The sequence below is a fragment of the Ictalurus punctatus genome, chromosome 1 (assembly GCF_001660625.3).
Source record: "Ictalurus punctatus breed USDA103 chromosome 1, Coco_2.0, whole genome shotgun sequence".
Lineage (NCBI taxonomy): Eukaryota > Metazoa > Chordata > Actinopteri > Siluriformes > Ictaluridae > Ictalurus > Ictalurus punctatus.
Window position 1 is genome coordinate 37,361,423 of NC_030416.2, and position 22,678 is coordinate 37,384,100.

Genomic DNA, 22,678 nt, shown 5'->3' on the forward strand with positions numbered 1-22,678 from the left:
ATGCAAATCAATTTATAACATTTTTGACATGCGTTTTTCTGGATTTTCTTGTTGTTATTCTGTCTCTCACTGTACAAATAAATCTACCATTAAAATTATAGACTGATCATTTCTTTGTCAGTGGCAAACGTACAAAATCAGCAGGGGATCAAATACTTTTTTCCCCTCACTGTACCAGAATGATGGGAAGAGAAGAGTATGGAGAAGGAAAGGAAGGGCTCAGGATCCAAAACATACCATATCATCAAAAATAATGTCCATGCATGATCCACAGTCCCCATGGAGGGAGGTTTAGAGGCAGCAATTTAATCACATTGTGTAATAATCTTTAAAGTCAGGTAAGAAGGAGGCGGGAACCGGCTGAACATAAATATAAACTTTAATAATCAACAGAACACAAACATAAGGTACAACACACAAACGCAAGCCAAACATAAAGCACGTGTGTCCCTGTCTGTCTCTCAGACCCCCGCAATGATTAGACGAATCAGTGCCGGTGTGCATCCCCACAACCAGCTTCTCCTTCTCCTCATCACACACTGTGTACAGATGTGCAGAGACATTACTCTGTAGCAGGAGCGCTGCTTTCTTACACAACTTTTTACAGCACCAGGAAGACGTGGTGACACGAAGCAGACAAGCGTTTACACAGCTCGTACTCTTCTAATTAATTAACAGATGATTAAAAGCATTATCCAGCTCGTTCAAGCAGATCGAGATTTAATCAAACGGTTTACTCTACTCTGATGGAAGTGTGTACATGAACGTCCTCATCCTGATCCAGCTCACAATCAGATTATTAACAGATTATTAGACTGCATGTAAACGTAGCTAATGATGTTCAAATGCTCTCAGAAGAGCACAGACAACAGTCCAGATTCATATTTCAGCTGCTTTCACACTTTGTTTTTCCTTCATCTCCAGCAGACATTATACGTGTCATCGTACAGGAAGTGAAAGCGGGGCAGGGGGAATGCAAGAGATTTTACTTTCACTTTTCAGAAAAGAGCTGAGCTGAACAATCATGACATTACATTACAGTACAGCATTTAGCAGGGTCTTGCTCAAGGGCCCAACAGCGGCAGCTCGGAATTTGAGCTGGGATTTGAACTCACACGCTTCCGATCAGAAGTCCAACGTCTTAACCTCTGAGCTATCACTTCCCTTTATCAAGCAACAAAAAAGGGCAAAGTTCTGGTAAAAAGCAAGTCTGGTTTGTGAGTCAGTATGAGGAGACATGTTACACCATGCTGAATGGAAAATATTTCAGCGTTGTTATAAGTATAAAATAACAGCCTGTGTATTTTTGGGACATTGACCAGGACATGATGCGACGTCCTTCTATAACTGTATCTGCATACAGTCACATCACATGAGCAGCTCAAATTCTCTCCATTTTCCGCCTCCAAAAGCTACAGCGAAGACAAACATCCTCCTCGTCGCCAGAGTTCCACCAATCTGTAGTTCATCCTCATTACTGACGATAACAACACTAATCTAGACAGGACGCTAGGCTAGTTATATATATATATATATATAAACAGAATGATCGTTTCTCTGTGTGTAAATGCTCTCTAATGTCCATCACTGTGATCCTCCTCTATTCTCTGTCCTGCTGTTGCTCTGTCTTGAGCTCTGTCTTCACACTGTATATACACACACACACACACACACACACACACACACACACAGGAGATATTAGTGAATCTGACACAGTTTTACACAATACAGTGTATTAAATCCTTAACCGTAGCGATATATTGATGCTTCTGGCTTGTTTGTTATGGAGTTTGGTTTCACACTGCACTTAATTAAAATAAACAGAAATGGTAAAACATTGTCTGTAGGATTTATAGATTATAATTAATCTACATATCGATTAACAATAGTAACGGTTTGAGGATTGAACCTTGAGGATTGATCACTGCATCAGAAGCTTACACCACTTCCTGTCTATGACTGATACAGTTAAACAAGAGGTTATAATTAAAGATGTTTGATACTTTTATTATACAAACCCAATTCCAAAAAAGTTGGGACGCTGTAAAAAAATTCTTAAATAAAAACAGAATGCAGTGATGTGCAAATCTCATAAACCTGTAGAACATAGAATACATCGAATGTTTAAACTGAGGAAATGTACCGTTTTAAGGAGAAAATAAGGCCATTTTCAATTTGATGGCCACAACACGTCTCAAAAAAGTTGGGACGGGGAAACAAAAGGCTGGAAAAGTAAGTGTTAAAATAAAATTTTTTTTTAAAAAAACAGCTGGAGGAACGTTTTTCAGTTAATTAGGTTAACTGGGAACAGATCAGGAAGATGACTGGGTATAAAAAGAGTATCTTCGAGAGGCAGAGTCTCTCAGAAGTAGAGATGGGGTGGAATCTGGATGGAAGCATGCTACCCGTGCTATTACATTGGTGGTAGAGTTGAACTGACGTTCAGAGTACATTCAGAGTAACCTTTGACCCAGAGTACAGTACATAGATTACTTACTGTTTGGTAAATCTAACGGATTACTCCATCGGCTTCCTGGTTTTCCTTTAAAATAGAAAATGAATCACATAAAAGCCACTGGATTAATGAAATTGTGCACACAGCATTTTATACTTAATTATCTTCACAACAAACCTGTAGGTGTTCACAGGAGTAAGACCGATTGTGTTCAATATGAATAAAGTGATCATTAACACACTCATGTTACTCTTATCCTTCTTTAACCTTCTTTCAGGGTTTATGAATTTTAAATAGTTACTTTTTAAAACCTGCTGTGCTTTAAATATTAACATTTACTGTGTAATTTTATCATTTATAACTAACATTAAATAGCAACAGTTATAATTTTATCATTAATGACATTAACTTTAAATAATAATATTAATAGGAACTGGGTAGAGTTAGTTTTTTATTTAGTAATGAAAGAAAAATACAGTAATTTCTATAATAAGGAATTATATAATAATTTCTATAATAAGGAAAGTCTTTAGGAGATTATGGTTTGTGGTTTTCCTTATCAAGTTTTTATCTTATTAACGTTAAAGAGAGAATAAAGAGAGACTGGTGAGGGTATAAACAGACATTTATAGCTGCTATAATGTAAGTGACAACAGGAATTAACTTGTTTTTTGGACGTTTCACACCATTAAATGTAACTATAAATGAGTAAGAAGTATAATTCTGATTATGGATGTGAAAGGCTGTAGTGACTTACTGGGTCGAAGGTCACTTAATTTTCTGTTTCTTGTTTTTGTGACTACAAAAAAAAAAATCATATCCATCTAACTGTGTTTACATACGAGAGTGTTTTCATCAGAACTATATTTACAACGTGTTTCCTTACAATTCAGTTAATATATTAGATGATATAAATTTTATACATATACACATTATATAGTATACAGTACCTCACAAAAGTGAGTACACCCCTCACATTTTTGTAAATATTTGATATCTTTTCATGTGACAACACTGAAGAAATGACACTGTGCTACAATGTAAAGTAGTGAGTGTACAGCTTGTGTAACAGTGTAAATTTGCTGTCCCCTCAAAATAACTCAACACACAGACATTAATGTCTAAACCGCTGGCAACAAAAGTGAGTACACCCTTAAGTGAAAATGTACAAATTGGGCCCAATTAGCCATTTTCCCTCCCCGGTGTCATGTGACTTGTTAGTGTTACAAGGTCTCAGGTGTGAATGGGGAGCAGGTGTGTTAAATTTGGTGTCATCGCTCTCACACTCCCTCATACTGGTCACTGGAAGTTCAACATGGCACCTCATGGCAAAGAACTCTCTGAGGATCTGAAAAAAAGAATTGTTGCTCTACATAAAGATGGCCTAGGCTATAAGAAGATTGCCAAGACCCTGACACTGAGCTGCAGCACAGTGGCCAAGACCATACAGCGGTTTAAGAGGACAGGTTCCACTCAGAACAGGCCTCGCCATGGTCGACCAAAGAAGTTGAGTGCACGTTCTCAGCGTCATATCCAGAGGTTGTGTTTGGGAAATAGACGTATGAGTGCAGCCAGCATTGCTGCAGAGGTTGAAGGGGTGGGGGGTCAGCCTGTCAGTGCTCAGACCATACGCCACACACTGCATCAAATTGGTCTTCATGGCTGTCGTCCCAGAAGGAAGCCTCTTCTAAAGACGATGCACAAGAAAGCCCGCAAACAGTTTGCTGAAGACAAGCAGACTAAGGACATGGATTACTGGAACCATGTCCTGTGGTCTGATGAGACCAAGATAAACTTATTTGGTTCAGATGGTGTCAAGCGTGTGTGGTGGCAACCAGGTGAGGAGTACAAAGACAAGTGTGTCTTGCCTACAATCAAGCATGGTGGTGGGAGTGTCATGGTCTGGGGCTGCATGAGTGCTGCCGGCACTGGGGAGCTACAGTTCATTGAGGGAACCATGAATGCTAACATGTACTGTGACATTCTGAAGCAGAGCATGATCTCCTCCCTTCGGAGACTGGGCCTCAGGGCAGTATTCCAGCATGATAACGTCTTTTGCCTTGCTAAAGAAGTTGAGGGTGAAGGTGATGGGCTGGCCAAGCATGTCTCCAGACCTAAACCCTATTGAGCATCTGTGGGGCATCCTCAAACGGAAGGTGGAGGAGCACAAGGTCTCTAACATCCACCAGCTCCGTGATGTCATCATGGAGGAGTGGAAGAGGACTCCAGTGGAACCTGTGAAGCTCTGGTGAACTCCATGCCCAAGAGGGTTAAGGCAGTGCTGGAAAATAATGGTGGCCGCACAAAATATTGACACTTTGGGCCCAATTTGGACATTTTCACTTAGGGGTGTACTCACTTTTGTTGCCAGCGGTTTAGACATTAATGGCTGTGTGTTGAGTTATTTTGAGGGGACGGCAAATGTACACTGTTACACAAGCTGTACACTCACTACTTTACATTGTAGCACAGTGTCATTTCTTCAGTGTTGTCACATGAAAAGATATCATCAAATATTTACAACAATGTGAGGGGTGTACTCACTTTTGTGACATACTGTATATATATATTGTACTTAAAAGAGTGATTAGACATGATCAAAAAATAAATAGGTAAATGAATGAATGAATGGCTTACCACTTCTCTTTTTTATTTCTATTTCATCTGTAAATGCAAAGGAAATTAATTTATGGTTTTGTGTGTTTGTGATGGTGAATCTTTTCACATCAGAAATGCTGCACGAATGCAGGATTATTTTTCTTCTGATTTAATAATAAAATGAAATGTCAGTGATCCCTGCTCCCAAAAATCAGTCAAATCAAAAAGGATCAGAAATGCATTGTAATACTTACAACGTTCACCTGAAAAAAAGGAGAAAGGATAAGATTAGATAAAATTACATTCCTAATTCCTTGGAATAAATGAAAGAAATAGATGAGAATGTCTCATAAATAAATTCATCTAAAATTGAGTGAAGTCATTCTCCACAGTGAGAGTGTGTATAGTGTAACAGGTGAAAGTAAAAATTTGTAGGCCTTACTCTCACGAGGATCATAAAAGTAAACTGACGTTTCCACCTTTTCATCTCCACACGTGACTTCACACTTGTACAGTCCCTCATCTCGTGACTCATGAAAACTCCTCAGAATCAGAGACACGTCTCCTTTCCTCAGCTTGTGGGTGCACAGCCTCACTCTGCCCTCGTAGCCCTTTCCCTCTTTCACCTGCCCGTTCTGATACAGACAAATACAGTCTGTCCCCTTAAACCACCTGATCTCCATGGCAACAGCACTCTTTTTAGGAGAGAGGTAACAGGGCAGAATGGCATCACAACCACTAGCCACATTCACCATACGAGCTCCATACACTGACACAGAGGGCTTTCCAACATCTTCACACCTGTGGACCAGCTTGAATTCTGAGAGGAAGAACAGATCAGTGTTGGGTGAGTAACTCAAAAAAGTAATCCACTATAGATAACTAATTACTACTTTATAATTGTAATCTGATTACACTACTGATTAACGCATGTAAAAAGTAATCAGATTACCAATTACTTTTACGTTACTTTCGAAACCTACAAAAATACACTACAAAGTGAAACTCAGAGTTCTTTCAGTAATTTTAGCGCGCGTCAGTGTATGACATGATCATAAAAAGTCGGATTTATTATAAAACACGCCTCGGGTGTTGTCACTGTGTGTAAAACTACCAGAGCGATAAAATATAGAACTTGTCTAACTAGGCTAGTTTGGTGTCACTAGCCAAGGGGAGACATGGCTAAGCGATCACTGTATGTGTTTAGCTGCTACAGAGCCATGTAGAGTTCATTACCTTTCCTCCTGCTCTGCTCAGATCATGTTCACGTAAACTGGAACTCATATAGACGTTTACACGCCTTGTTCTCCTGCTCAGCTTCAGAGGATGTTTCTGTTTCAACACATTTACTTTTTTTTTTTTTTTTAAACTGGGCATTTATGCATTTCCCTCACACTGACTGTGAGCTAGCGTTTAGCAGAATTGAGAGACTGTTAGCCAATAAAACGCGAGTGTTTCCACGTATTTTCCTGTAAACCCCGTCCGACTGGTCTCGCCTCCGTACAGATATAAGAAGATTACAACTCCTCCGTCTTCTTTTACTGACATTCAGTTACGTAGCGACGGACACTCCGAGTGGAGAATTACTTGCGGCTAAAGAAAAAATCTTCGGGGCAAAAGGTGATTTATTTTAAAAATATATTTCACTTCATATTGTTTTCTTCACAATCAATTTGTAACACAAGTAACGTAATTTTATTGATATCAGTAACTGTAATCAAATTACGTTAAATTTACAATGTAATGCGTTACATTACTGCGTTATCAGAAAATTTCATTAGATTACAGTAACATGTTACTTTTTAATGCTTTACACCCAACAATGGAACAGATATCAGATATATGTAGTCAACTACAGTTACCATAGATTATTGACAGCTGAGAAGTCTAAGCAGGTGACAATGTGGGACAGGTGAAGACGATTAGAAGAAGAGTGATTATTACTTAGTTGTGTATATATAACCTAAAACGCATTGCTCGGAGCTGACAGGAGATAATAAGGACATAGCATGACTCAAACACTGGAAACACACAGAGAGAAGTATTCATGCCAGCATTTAGCTTCACTATAAGTATGTGTACCACCACCATCACACCATGTGGTTTTGAACATCTCATTTTGGATTTATTCCCCCTTTGCCGTTATAATGCGCTCCACTCTTCTGGGAAGGCTTTCCACTAGATTTCGGGGCGTGGCTGTGGGGATTTGTGTTCACTGAGCCCTAAGAGTATTAGTGAGATCAGGCACTGATGTTGGGCGAGACGGTCTGGGGTGCAGTCGGTTTTCCAGTTCATCCCAAAGGTATTCAGTGGGGTTGAGGTCAGGGCTCTGTACAGGACACTCGAGTTCTTCCACTCCAAACTTAATACACCATATCTTCATGGAGCTCACTGTGCACAGGGGCATTGTCATGCTGGAACAGGTTTGGGTCTCTTAGTTCCAGGGTGTGACTGTGAGGTTTCCACAAACTTCTGACCATATAGAGTACATACAGTACTTGTACTTATATTTATTAATCAATAATTACCTGAAATATGCAGGTTGACTCCACTGTTTTCCAGCTTGTGTTTTCGACGAGTCACCTCACACTTGTACTCTCCACCATCTGACTGCAGAACTTCCCTCAGCATCAGAGACACGTTTCCTTCCTCCAGCTCGTGGGTGAACAGACTCACTCTGCCCTCATAGTCCTTCCCCTCTTTCACCTTCCCTTTCTGATACAGACAAATACAGTCTGTCCTCTTAAACCACCTGATCTCCATGGCAACAGCATTCATTTTAGGAGAGAGGTGACAGGACAGAATAACATCATCACCAGCACAGGCATAAATGGTGTAAGGTTGGGCAATAGGTGTTTCAGTCATGCTGAATCTAAAGTAGTACTTCGGCTGGACAGTCAGTTTCAACTCTACGAAGAAGAAAAAACAGAGAATTTTTTTATTGTTCAGGAAATAAGTACAATGAAATTCAGTTTACTCTACTGTTGTGGAAGGGATGTTCTGTAGGAAAAAATTAACAACTAGAAAAGTGCATTTCCTGAAGAAAGGGCAGAGTGACTGCACAGCCAAAACAACTCCCTGATACCAATCAGGGGTTCACTAGGCATTGTTAGATGCTATGGATTAATTTGACACAACAGTTTTAAAGATTTGGCAAAAAAAAAAAAAAAAATCATAGGAAGAGTTTACAAAAGATGGGTTTGCATGTTAATCAAATTTTTGAGACGGATGCACTCGCATATCATCACAGAATACTTTGCCTACATCATAGATGCAGCAGGAAAGCAGAAGGGACGTCACACCAGGATTTCCATGCCAGCACTCAACTCTCTACTTTCCGCAGTGGACTTTCATGGACCTCCCTGAACTCTATGATGGATTTTCTGTTTATCTCCAAAGTTTCTTTTTGCAATGCCAGTTTTATTTTGCAAACCTAGTAGACCTACAGTACAATGAGAATCAATGGCTCGTGTTCATGTTGTCCGGGCTCACCAGCCCAGCCTGCCAGTGGGTGGAGCTTTTTATTGCCACGAGATCCGGTGGACTAAGCAACATAGCCAAGTTTGTGGGACTATTAGGCAAGGTGTTTCGGAGTCCTGAGTTCAACCCCAACCTAAAATAATTCTTGGGGAAGGCCAGCCTGACTGACAAACCTGTTCACCGATTCACCACCCACTATGAGGAGTAGAAGGTGGGAGGGGCTGATGAAGAAAGATCTCCAGCCAAGCTCTAGCCAGAGTCCGACAGGGCAACCTCCATCCCTTCAGAGCTCAAGCAAGAGTCCAACAGGGAGGCCTCCATCCCTGCAGAGCTCAAGCAAGAGTTCGATAGGGCGGCTTCTCCTGCAGAGATCCCTCCAGAGACTGACAGGGCATCCTATATCCCTGCAAGAGCTCCAGCCATAGGTTGTCAGGGCAGCCTCTCCTGCAAAGCACCTTCCAGAGATCAACGTGGTGACCTCGTTTCCTGAGCCCCAGTTTAAGATCAATGTGGTGGTCTCTCCTAATGTTTTCCTGCCAGATGCCAATGAGACAGCCTACGAAGCCATGATCACATGCCCTGCTCCTGGCTGAGGCCGATGACACAACCTTCCAAGACATGCTGATTCCAGAGGCTCATGCCAGAAGTCACTGCTTTTCATGCCATTCTCATGCCTGAGGCCAACAAGACGGCCTACCAAGACCAGCTCATGCCTGAGGCTGGAGACACAACCTCCCAAGCCTGGTTTCTGCCTAAGAACCCTGGCGAGCATATCCTAGCCAAGCCATCTGACCTCGGTGAGCCTGTCGCCAACCCACTGCCTCCTTCCCGTCTCTATGCAACATTTCTGCTCCCCGGCTCCTCTGGAAGAAGCCCACTTCAAAGACAATGCCTGCTTGGGACTATGGATCCTGTGTGGACATTTTGCCCAGGAGGGCAGGATTGCCTGAAGGGAGTGTTTGCTTGGGGGGAGATCTGTTCTTAAGCTACTGGCAGCGCGATAGCACACATTTCTGAGTTTTGTCTTTGTTTATGTTACCACGTCTGTTTTTGTTTTGATTTCTGTACTGTCTCTGCCCATGTATTGTGTATTCCCCCATGTGTCATTATGATTCTCAGCTGTATGTTTTCTGCTAACTGGGTGTGTCTATTTATACTGTTGTGTTTCTGGCAAGGTATACGCTAAGTTGGCATTTGTTTCTCATGTTACCAAGCCTTGTTTCCATGTTCTTTGTTCCAGTTTTTGACTCATTGCCTGTTTCATGATTCATGTGTTTTTGCCTCGCCTTGTTTAGCCTGTTTGCCACTCACCTGACCATTGCCTGCTTATTCACTTTGTACTTGCCTCTCATTTTTGGATTTGTCTGCTTGTCTCTCCAACTGTACTCACCAATCATGACAGCCTAAAAGTCCCAAAAAGTACATTTCTGTGGCATAACTGAATAATAATAATTCCTTACATTTATATAGAGTTTGTCTAGACACTCAAAGTGCTTTACATTGTATGGGGGAAAATCTCCTTAACCAGCACTAGTGTGTAGCATCCAACTGGATGATGCAACGTCAGCCATAGTGCACCAGAATGTTCACCACACACCAGCTATTAGTGGAGAGGAGAGTGATGTAGCCAATTCAGAGTTGGGGATTATTAGGAGGCCATGACAAAGAAGGTCCTATGGGGGAATTTTGCCAGGACACCAGGGTTTTTAATGACCACAGAGAATAAGGACCTCAGTTTAACATCTCATCCGAAAGATGGTGCTGTTATTAAAGTATAGTGTTCCCGTCATTATACTGAGGCATTAGACCCCACACCGACCACAGGGTGAGCACCCCCTATGGGCATCTCTTCCAGCAGAAACCTTAGTTTTCCCCAGGATGTCTCCCATCCAGGTACTGGCCAGGCTCAACCCTGCTTAGCTTCAGTTGGTTACCAGGCGAGAGCTGCAGGGTGATATGGCTCTTCCAATGAATTAAAAATAAATAAATAAATAAATCCTGTCCACCTTATTATACATTAAATATGAATAGTGCCCCCAGTGGTCAATTTAATTGGCAATGCATAATTTTTTTGGTGGCTGCTAGAGGGACTTACTATTCAAGATTCATATTGCTCATTTTTAAACTTAACAAATGGCTGCTAAAATCCTAATTGGCCTCTAACAATACCCCTACAAATTAGGATTTAGATGCAGAACACCAAGTTCCAGCTCAATTGGATTTACGGCCCCTCAGAAAAAGCTCCTTCGATGACCATGCCAAAAGCTCCCCAGGCCTCCTCAGAATGTTGTCGAGTTTCATTTGAGTGAATACAAGGAATTATAAGTTACAGCTGGTTTTGCATATTTTGTAAAAAATAAAAATTTTAGCAAAAAAAAAAAAATTTAGTGGGTGCTGCTAAGTAGTCCAAATTGCATTTTGGTTCAAACTTAGCCAAGAAATCAGTAGATAAAAGAATTCTTTTCTCTAGGCCTCACACTTCTTGAGATATGGCATACAACATTAGATGGGGTGCTATGCTGCACTTGGTGCCACCATTGGGCTGATTGGGCTCATCTCTCTTGCCTGAGTACAGGGAGTGCATATTACATATTGGCTAAGTTTCATGTCTGTAGCTTGTATTGTCTGGTCTGCACATCCTTCCAAGAATTTTTCTATTCAATCCAATGGGAAAAAATTCCAACAACTGCTACACAGAATCGCACAATGAATCAGAAAGCTGTATAAAAGCACATCTTTCCTGACCAGATGAGCAATTCACCATTAGTTTAGATATTTTAAAAACAGAAAAGAAATTGGCAGAGAAAAAATTATTATTGGTGAGTCACATGAACACACTACACTCAGCATGAAGTCTGACTGCCACACCAGCTCAGGACATTCTATGTCCTCGCCAGCAGAGGTCGCCCTCACCAGAGTACATTAGCCTAGTTCTAGCTCACCTCTCGGAGTTACTTCCTTGTCATAGAGTATACAGTATAATGTTAACATGTACATTATCACAGTTCCACCATCGTTTACCAACTGTAGCATTTGTGTAAGTTCTGAGCCGTGTTTATTTCTGATTATTATTACTTTGTTTTGATCACTCTTGTGGATTTGCCCTCTGATTATGTGCATCATTCTGTTTGACCCCCTGCTTAAATTACAACTCTGGCTATTGAATTGTTTTTTATACGGATCTTCTATAAGGCCTGTAAATTACAGATTTAATAAAGGAGCCAGTGTGTTAGTCTGCTATGTTGTAAATAAAATACAGGAGCGAAACAACTACAGAATGCATTGTTGTTATTCTTCATTTAAAAATAATGCATAATTTACGCTGCCATGATTTAATGGTTACTAATTAAATAAGATTTCAGAAACAGTGAATGAAGAGTTATTATTGAATGTGTGTCTGTGTGGAAAAACTACCTGATACATGCAGGAAATTCTCATTTTCCACCTCATCTCCTCTGTAGGCAATTTTACACTTGTACCGTCCTCCATCTGACACCTGAAGGTTCCTCAGAATCAGAGACACGTCTCCTTTCCTCAGCTCGTGGGTGAACAGACCCAATCTGCCCTCGTAGCCCTTTCCCTCTTTCACCTGCCCGTTCTGATACAGACAAATACAGTCTGTCCCCTTAAACCACCTGATCTCCATGGCAACAGCACTCTTTTTAGGAGAGAGGTGACAGAACAGAGTGACATCATCACCAGGAATAAGCTTACCAAAACCATGGGATCGGGAGACCAGTTTAAGCCCTGAGAGGAGGAACACAGGGTAAAGAGCTGTTCCAGAGCATTTTTATAGAAGGAAATTGTTTCTAAACATATTGTGTGATATTTTTTGTAGATACGCAACACTTACCTGCAACATGCAGGTAAATAACCGCAACAACTTCTTTCCTCGCTCCATGAGCTTCACACCTGTACCGTCCAGAATCCATGACTTTGACATCTCTCAGTGTCAGAGACACTTTTCTCCCAAATCTCATACACATACACCCGAATGTCCTTCTGTCCACATAGGACTGCTGATGAATACATTCTGTCTCCTTAAACCACCTGATCTCTCTGGTACCTCCACTGATTTCAGGAGAGAGTTTACAGTGTAGAGTGACCGTGTCACCAGCAGAAGAATGCACTGAAGAAATCTTGAGATGTGAGGTTAGAGTTGACGCAGACATGGAGCACAGAGGTCGATACTTTCACTTATAAACAGACGGTGATTTCCACAAAGATTCAGCTGAAGGAATGAAAAGATAAGGGTAATGGACATGAAGAAGCAGTGACCTGTGAACCTTTCTGCTGAGCTATCTTAAAAAAGGAAAAGTGCTCCTCCTATTCATATCTGTGTTTGTATCTGTTTAAAACTGAGTTTATTTTCAGGCATTACTCCTCCGTCACAGACAGAATTAACATTCACCATACACTGGGGTTAAGACTGGATTAACTCGTAACCCAGAATCTTTTTTTTTTTTTTCAAAATTGTATGATTCCGTCCTGTCCACTTTCAACGTATTTTCTGAAATAAAATCTTTCTAACTGAAAAATAACAAATATAAAAACACTGATTGTTTATACCAGAGGTGTCCGATCTTATCCGCAAAGGACCGGTGTGGGTGCAGGTTTTCATTCCAACCAAGCAGGAGCCACAACTAATTCCACCTGTTTAATCAGTTGATCCTGACTTTCAGTAGACTCAGGTGTGGCTTTATATATATATATATATATATATATATATATATATATATATATATATATATATATATATATATATATATATATATATAAAAAGCTGCTTTGTGACAACGTCCATTGTTAAAAGTGCTATACAAATAAAATTGAATTTCTACAGACGCCAGTCGTTATACACTGGGTGTTCTACTAGCTCAGGTACAGTCAGGGGGAAATTAGAAATCAGTTGCTTCCACTTCTCAAAATGTGGTATTGTGTGGTTGAAAAAGAGGAACTAGTCTGCGTGTGCACTGCCGAGAAGTGGCAAAAATACTTATGGGTTCATATTTTAACTTTACAAACTGACCACCAAGCTCTTACAGTGTTGCTTACCACAAACAGAATGAATAAAGCTTGCATGCACATTGCTCTACTGTGCTTTAATTATGTGGTATATCACCCAGGTACAGAAAACTATACCGCTGATTTCCTATCATCATGTCTTCCTCTGCCTGAACATGCTGATTTTCTCTACATTGCACTGTTTGCTAGTGAATGACTTTGAAGCTGCCAGCTCTGCTGCCCTGAACTGGATGCCCTTCACAAACAGATTAGTCATTAGTCATGAGTGGCCATCTTCCATCAAGGTTGTGATTCAGGTCTTGACCTCCTACTATAAAGAGAGAGAAGAACTCTTGGTGATGGACAGTTACAGATCCCATATGGTGAGTATGGGACGCTAGATCAGAATTTCAGCTTTCATTTCCTAATATTTATATCTAGATGCCTTAAACAACTTAGAACATGACACTCTGGTGGTAGATCATCCAAGTTTTAGGTGAGCAAAAGTATTAGAACAGCGTTAAAGTAAATAACACGTAATACTTGGCTGCATATCCCTCATTTTCAATAACTGCATCAAGCTGGCAACCCAGTAACATCACCATACTGTTGCATTCTTCTTCTGTGAAGTTTTTGAGGTTTTTACTGCAGCTTCTTCAGTAGTTGTTTGTTTCTCCCGTCAGTCTCCTCCTCAAGAGGTGAAATGCTGCTCAGTTGGGTGAAGATCTGGTGATTGACTTGTCCAGTCTAAACCCTTCCACATTTCCCCCTGATGAAGTCGTGTGTTTTGGATTGTTGTTTTGCTGCATGATGAAGTTCTTCCTGATTAATTTGGATGCATTTCTCTCTAAACTGGCAGACAAAATGTTTCTGTAAACTTCTGAATTCATTCTGCTGCTACCATCATGAGTTCCATCATCAATAAAGATTAGTGAGAATGTTCCAGAAGCAACCATGCAAGCCCAAACCATGACACTACCTCCACCAAGTTTCACAGATGAGCTTGTATGTTCTGGATCATGAGCAGATCCTGTGATTGGCATCTTGTGGTATGTCCTCTATATTTCTGCTCTCAAAGTCTTATTCGAACGGTGGATTGTCATACCTTCACCCTGCCCTGTGGAGGATGTTGGTGATGTCACTGACTATTGTTTTTTGTTTGTTCTTCACAGCTCTCACAATGTTTCTGTCAGCAACTGCTGTTGTTTTCCTTGGCCGACCCGTTCGGTATCTGTTCCTCAGTGGTTCCTTTCTTTTTCAGAACCTTCTAAATTGCCGTAAAGTCTATGCCCAATGTTTGTACAATGGCTTTGATTGATTGTCGCTCTTTTCTTCAAAATGTCTCGCTTTTCTCCCACAGACAGCTCTTTGATATTCTTGTTGGCTTATCCTTTTTAACTGCAGTCTCCACAGGCGCAACCCAGGGTTCAAACCAAGAGTAGATATTCAGAACATTTCATTGTTTAAACAGTCAATCTAACAGTGCACATCTAGGTGCCATGTTATATGTTTTAATAAGTTTAACACATCTAGATGTAAATATCAGGAAATGAAAGCTAATATTCAATCATATATTGATCCCAATCCCACTCACTTATTTATATTTTTTATCGTGCTCTATCATGAGTGTGCAACACTGATAACCTCGGAGCATTAATTAAAGGGAATTAGATTCCACCCAATTTATTGCGAATGCAATAAGATCACTTGGAGGCACTCTAAGAGAAGAGAACGTTGTAACCTGGAACAGTAGCTGTACTTATTGATATGTAGCAGTAAATGTGTAGGTTGTGGAGATGAATTGTTGCATGTCATTTATTCAGACAACACCACACTTTTCGTTCATTAATAAATAATAAATTGTAAATGTTGCAAGTAGCTGTGGTTTAAGTGGAATAAAATTATTCTAAACGTCAGGAAAATAATCCATTGTGGAGTGATAAAGTTAACTCCTTTTTGCATCGGAGTTATTTTGCCTGACACTTACCCTGTGTTTAATTGTCCACCACATTATGGAAAAAAAAAAAAAAAACAGATGAAATGTTAAATGATAAATTCTAGGTCTATTATATTATAAGGCTAAACTAGAAATCAGAGTAACAGACAGATTGGTGAGATTTGTTTTTTTTTCTTTTCCCTCTTACCTTTTTTTCTATTCTGTATCGGTTCCTTTTTGAAGAAATAAAACCTGGTTGTTCCACTAAATAAACATCGAATGATCCTCAACAGCTTCCAATAAGACAGTTCTGTGAAAAAGAATGAAAATAAACTTGACCAGACAAAATAACAGGTTGTGACATGCTGAAGGTGAAGCTTTGATTTCAGCAAGGCAATAGATACCCTAACTGAGCTAACATGACATGTATGATAACAGGAAGTGTAACAGGAAATGTTAATAATGTGAATAATACTATCCTCCTTCCATGCGTAAAATTTTTATGAAGATACACAACAAGTTAAACTCCATTCACTATAGAATCAGGAAATGTGTGTTCAAGTTCATTCACGTTGTCATTATGGGGTATTGTTTGTAGAACTTTGGGGAAAATAATGAATTTAATCCATTTTGGAATAAGACTGTAACGTAACAAAACATGGAAAAAATGAAGCGCTGTGAATACTTTCCGGATGCATTGTACACACATCTTCACACACACTCACACACACACACACACACACACACACACACACACATACCCCTTCACATACACACACCCACCCACACACACACACCTTCACATACACACGCACACGCAATTATAAGTTGCATTTGCAAGCTGGTCCACAGAACGCAGCGCTTATAAAATGGCGCATGTTCCCTTTCAAAGGGAACTTCGACGTTGCATTTAGCATAACACTTTGGGAAGCACCTCTCGCGCAACCGGTATCTGAAGCTTGTGTAAAATCATGCCTATTTATAGGTCTGCCATGATCAGGTGACGTGGCAATTAAGCGCGTCACGTGATATAAATACGGCATTGATTCTGTGGAACGATAAGTTTAAGTGTCAGCATCTTGAACCTGTATGTCCAAAGAGTACAGTTCAGATGACGCAGATCTAAAATTGGCCACATACTCCTATTTTTTTGCCGACCAGGAAATAACGGCTGTAAAAACCTCCCTCCTTCAGGGAACGGACTACATGTTCTATGGCCCCTTTGTCCAAGAGGGATCTTACTTCCTGTGCTAACGTCGAGCTCTGGTCTGTGCTGTCTACTGTGTTGAGCACACCTCTGAACCGGGGGGGTCGAGCTCTAAACTGGACTAACCTGGGGAGAAAAATGCTCATTCAGCCTTAGTAATCACATCAAGCAGCTCTTTGTATGCTGCTCTCAGTTTTTAGCACATCCTTCTGGCTCCTCGGAGTCAGAGAGGAATTATTACTATTATTTAAGTGTTTTTTTTTTTTTTTTTACTTTCTTTCTTTTTTTTCCCCATTTGGCTTTGCATAGCAGAAGGAGGAGTCTCAACACGAGCTCCAAAATCCAGCGGCGAGCCGAACCCGGAAGACAGAGCAAGAGATAGAACAGCGCTCACCTCTGGCTCTTCTTCTGGATCCATAAGAGATCCCCCAAACCTGAAACAGCTAGCTGACTCGGCAGCGGCCGGCCCAGATCCGCGAGGTTCTGAAACCCAACTCGCTTCGGCTTCCGAGAAGAGCGCGAGTCGCGAGCCAAGCTGCTTAATGTAGGCGTTACCACGCGCAGCCTCTCGAGGCCGCCATCGCATGCTACACTCCTAGACACTTCACCCAGAAAGTGTGCACTTTTCCCTGTGATGAAACTTGAGCAAGCCGGAACACACTTCCTGAATTCTCTCACTCATATTTTTCTCTCTCGCTTTCTCGATAGAAAAGTTCTGAGATTTTGAGAAAAGATAGCGAGGAAATGAAACAAACACAAACAACCGCCATGCAGTCTTTCACTGAATATAATAAAGGCTGATGACGCGGTTCACAGGACTCATATTTATATCACGTGACGCGCTTAATTGCCACGTCACCTGATCATGGCAGACCTATAAATAAGTATGATTTTACATAAGTTTCAGATACCGGTTGCGCGAGAGGCACTCCCATTGTGTTATGCTAAACGCAACGTCGAAGTTCCCTTTGAAAGGGAACGTGCGCCATTTTATAAGCGCTGCGTTTTGTGGACCTTCTACAAGTTGTGCACAAAATGGCAGTCTGGACTCATTTAGCGTGTTCACTGATAAACCTGATTAGACAGTCAATTATCCCCGTTAAACATTTAGTAACCATACAGGTGCTGCTCTAATCAATAACCAATATGAGCCTCTTTACGCTATTTAAACATGAGTCTAAACAGTTTAGCTGAAAAGAGGGGAAGATTAGTAACTAAAAACAACTCAGCACGCAGTTTCCTCACAACAAACGTTGTGTACCACGAGGAAAAGCCACACGAGCGCCCCCTAGAGTACAATCAGGCAAAACTACTCAATCATGAACAACACAAAAACAATTGTTTGCAGATCCACTTGAATCTATCATTTTCAGATTTAAAACAATGAACTAAACAAGAGAACACCTTCATAAGCACATTTATCTATATTAATTTCGAATTACAATTCCATGAATTAATCATTTTGACTTTTTAAACACATTGAGAGATTTTAAATCGGGTTCATTTCAACGTAATTTCAATCTGTCACACATACTTTTCCTCCCTTCCTTCAAAAATTTGTACGTCCATCTGCAAGCTGATGACATCATAATGTGCATTACCAATCAGAAGCTTCACATTAACTCGCTTTCTTTTTCTTTAATTTCTTGAATTTGTGAGAATTGTACAGTATTACCAACTGCCAGATGATGAGGTCATAATGAGTGTTACAGCATTGTTATAATTAGGGGTATATTTGGAATTTGACAATATGAAGAAAACAAGTTTTCATTTTTCCCAAACCACAAACAGGATCTTACATAAAACCTTTCAAAACAAGTACTTATTCTATTAGCCAAATGCAGGGTTACTTGGATTTAGGGCTGGACGATATGGCCAAAATGTACATCACAAACTATTTCTTAATTTCGGTCGATATGATATAAATCCTCAGAAAACTGCCAACAACTCCCACAATGGATGTCTGTACCTACAAACTTCTGAAAAATAATTTTTTTATGTCTATGAAACCTCCTCCTATAAAACTATATCATATTGTAGAAACAAAAATGGTACAAATATATTAATGTTCACCTTTTATCTTTATTTAACCTTCATACAAACAAGATGTGATATCACTGTCAAATAAACATAAAACTCTCACCTTTCTCAATATTAATATCTTTAACTTTAAACTACAACATAGGCTGATCATCTTTTCTTATAGATTGAAACAAAAGTGCTTCAGCCAGGATAAAAAGCCGTACGTCCGGCTGCAATTGCGTCGCCCGTGTGATCCTAAGGGAAGTAAACCATCTGGAGGCATAAGCGGACAAACTTCCAATCTTGGTCAATAAAGTGTACTGTCAAGCTGAAGTATGGTTCTGAGGTTCGGCTTGACCACAGGTCAGCTGTGGTCACAAAATATGACTGACTTCAGTTGCTCCTCCACCCTTTCCCTAACTTCACCGTAAAGTGTAGGTATAGCTGTGCGTGAAAAATATTTCTGGCCAGGGAGCTCATATCTGGGGTCGGTGATTGACATAATTTTCCTGAAGCCCATGTTTTCTACCGTACTAAACAGCATCATGTCCTTAGCCAAAAAGTTTGTGACAGCCTTAGTAATGTCTTTATATTGTTTGTCATAAGACATGAATGCAGCCATCCTTGCTTGCTGCATGCGTTTCTCTTAACACAGGTGGTGATGGGGATGCGGGTGGCGGTGATATTTCAGGGACAGGTAGCCTTAAACCTTTATGATGCCTCATCTTCTGACTCTCAGAATATTCTATCAGGTGGAACTGCTTCTGATGGTGGAACAGATTTGATGTGTTCCCGCTGCTAGTCGGCACCACTCTCCAGAACATTTTGCAACGCATTGAAACCTGAAGTTTATCAGAGCTTAGATAGCCAAACCACTTCCATACCACTGAATTAGTCTTTCCTCTCTTATCAACTATTTCGTCTGCTTTCTCTTCACTTGTGGAAGCTCGTTCAGTCGCATTTGTATTTCGGTCAGGGGTACTCATTTTATAGATAAAACTTGCAGCATTGGAGTTAGGCTTACTACTGCTGAGCACCGGCTGTATGCCTGTGGTGTATGTCATCACACACGTAGCCAACTGGGTTCTGCTCTTTCTGCTCGGCTTGAATACAATGAACTGACGCCTGCGCCATGAACGTCAGTCAGTGACAAACGCTGTAATGTATGTCGAAATATTGGAAATGTGTTTAAAAATCATATCACCGTTATTGAAAAAAAAAAATATTGCAATATATATTGATATTGAATTATTGTCCAGCCCTACCTGGTTTTGGATTTTTTTTTTCTTTCAAAATGCAGTTGTTAGATATATTCTAGTCAACGATGTTACTGACAAAATAAGTATGTTAATAGCTTGGAAAAATATCTAGAATTTAAATAGTGACCTGATTGACGGATTATGTATCCACTTACCAAAATAAAATAAAAAAAGTTGTAATCAGTAATACTTTATGGAAAAAATATTTAGAGATGTAATACCTCACTATTTCCCCAAAAGTATTTAAATGGTCCTCATATTTTCTCAAACAAGTCAAATTTGTACATGCTGTTTTGGAAAAAAATAAAATAAAATACCTTGAGGGACAAAGGACACCTCTGGTAATCTCTTAACACTAAACATGCTGGACAGTAGGCAACTAAGTATTTTTTTAAAAACTAAACACTGAGTGGTAACACAGTTGATCATACGGAAACATAGTTGACAAAGCTAACACAGTTGACTGGACATGGGAAAGTAGAGAAATGAACAAATAACCATAGATCATAGATGTTATACTTACAACAACATTAAAAAATATATTTGTTATTGAAAAATAGATCAAACATGATAACTTCCAAGTGATCTAACACCAAAATAGCATGATATGTTTGTGAGAGCATGGGAAAGAGGAGAGAAAGAGACAGAACAGTTTAATGCTTAAAGTTGTGATGCTGAGAGCTCCTTCCATATTTCTCTGCTTATTTGAACATGACGTGATGTCACTTGCTTTGGGGAGGAATTAACCTGAGAATATCCTCAAACAAGTACCACAGCACATCGTCTCGCCTGGGCCAGAAAAAGCCATTCTGGCCAATGCATGCACTTCACTCTTACATGTGTTTCACTGACTTCAAGGATAGTCCCAGGGTATACATCATCATACTTGACAATGCACCACTGACCAATGATGTTGTCCTCCCACTGAATTTGATGTAATTGATCTCCACACATGGCAGAATTCACCTCAAGGCTGAAGGTTATTGCATTGACATTGAAAACTCGGCATGGCTGAACACTTACATCACGGTATTCAAGTTTTCCTGGTGAAGTTGTGGTGACTTGATAGATCTTCGTTGTTGAAGGTGATGCAGGGTGTCTTTGTGACATTTCTTTGATGTTCTTGTCCATTTCTGTTTTCTCACTGTAGAAAATCTTCACTGCTACACTGGACTTTACTAATACATTAAAGAGGTGTTTAGCAGTTGGAATGTCCTTCCCTTCACCGATCAGTCAGTCTGCTGTTCTTTTTAGGAGGCCACCTAGCCCATCAGGGGCACCCTTCCCATGGCTGGCCTCAAAATTCCATGTGCCAGCCCCGAGTCCATGCTTGTATAATTCTGTACTAAACAGGAAGATGCCTTTCTGCCGATACTGGGTACACGGCCAGATACTGGGATTCTTTTAGGTGGTCAAGAACTGGGGAGAGGTATGCCCATATTGAAGGTGGTCCCTTTTCTTTGCTTGAGGAGACTGTAGTGAAGCACAGAGGCTCCACACAATGTAGAGGACCCCTGTGTGAAGGTCTGCTTGTTGTTGGGAGGAGGCAAAATGGACAGATTGAACTTCTGCCTGGAATTTACATGCATAATTTTCTGAAAAATCAATATGACAGGTTACAGCAGTGTGTGAACTGTGCCCTAATATTAATCAAGTGCCTTCTGAAATTGTTCAGTTGTTCTTGAAAGGATCCAATCAGTTCTTAAACAGAACTTGCAATTTTCTTCTTTGTTGTTATTTTGACAGACACCTTGTCCTTAGAGCCATCATTATTCTTCTTTTCCCTCATGATATTTTTGATTTTCCATTGTACATTGAACCTTGGGCTTGTGCGCCATATTCTGGAGCAATTTCATAGACACAGTTTTTACAGGTATTGCATTCTCTGTACATGCATGCTTTCTGTTTTGCATCACAGCATGTTTCATCTGCAAGGGACTCCAAGTCCTTGCATCTGAGAAGAACGAGTTGATTAAATTTGTCAATAACAGTTGACAAATTTTCATGTACTTTACAAAGTTTGCCTGTCTGAGATGGTTGGATGGAGAATCCAAAATGGATGTACTCGGCAGAAGAGGGAATAAGGGAAATGGCTCAGTGGATTTTCCAGCAGGAATCTTCTATGGTGGTTTTTCAGTGCGTCATTTAAAAAGCGTTTTTGCGTTTTCCTTTAGTTATGGTCTGCTTTTTGTCAGCTGTTGAACGACTTGCATCATCCCTAATAAAAAAGCCAACAACGCTCTGATGCAGTGTAGATTGTTTTGTATTGTAACTTCTTTCGAAAGGAAGAAATACATTTTCAGCATTTCTCAGACCCTTGCAGAAACGTTTCCTTGAAACAGCCGACATTTCTTGAATATATTTCTGGAGCTTGTCTTTTCTCAGGATTTTTCCACATATAATTCTGGATATAATTTTCCTGGTCTTCTCCTGTGTTGCTGTGTGAAATTTCTGTTTTATGTTTTCAACCAATGCATGATGATGGACTAGAGTTTTGCGCACTGCGTCATTGGCTGGAAGTCTTCGGAGCAACTTTGTTGTTTTGGTGCGAGGAGATTCCAAATCCCACTTGAGTCTTTCATAATTTTTTTCTGTATTTGTCAGTGGTTCGTTGTTGAGTATGCAGTAATTTTTTGAGTTTTTGATTCTCTCTGTACAATCTTGAGTATCTCTTTTTGTCTTTCTTCTTCCTGATAGTCGCTGCCTGCAATTAATGA

At 40.2% G+C, this 22,678-nt stretch overlaps 1 protein-coding gene across 2 annotated transcripts in view; it reads right to left on the bottom strand.

The window, feature by feature from the left end:
• Nucleotides 1-361: 361 nt before the first annotated feature.
• Nucleotides 362-22,678, bottom strand: part of LOC108269531 (zinc finger protein 420) — a 36,901-nt gene continuing 14,584 nt past the window's right edge. Inside the window, exons 2-9 of one of the 2 annotated variants that reach the window (XM_053684423.1) lie at nucleotides 15,682-15,783; nucleotides 12,387-12,764; nucleotides 11,948-12,280; nucleotides 7,582-7,962; nucleotides 5,093-5,873; nucleotides 3,213-3,254; nucleotides 2,498-2,542; nucleotides 362-1,646 (exon numbers count right to left, since the gene is read on the bottom strand). In XM_053684423.1, the coding sequence (XP_053540398.1) occupies nucleotides 5,413-5,873; nucleotides 7,582-7,962; nucleotides 11,948-12,280; nucleotides 12,387-12,705 (1,494 nt within the window). In that variant the 5' untranslated portion in view covers nucleotides 12,706-12,764; nucleotides 15,682-15,783 and the 3' untranslated portion in view covers nucleotides 362-1,646; nucleotides 2,498-2,542; nucleotides 3,213-3,254; nucleotides 5,093-5,412. Of the gene's footprint in view, nucleotides 1,647-2,497; nucleotides 2,543-3,212; nucleotides 3,255-5,092; nucleotides 5,874-7,581; nucleotides 7,963-11,947; nucleotides 12,281-12,386; nucleotides 13,104-15,681; nucleotides 15,784-22,678 lie in introns of those variants that run through there. The other variant, XM_053684431.1, reaches the window with a different exon arrangement.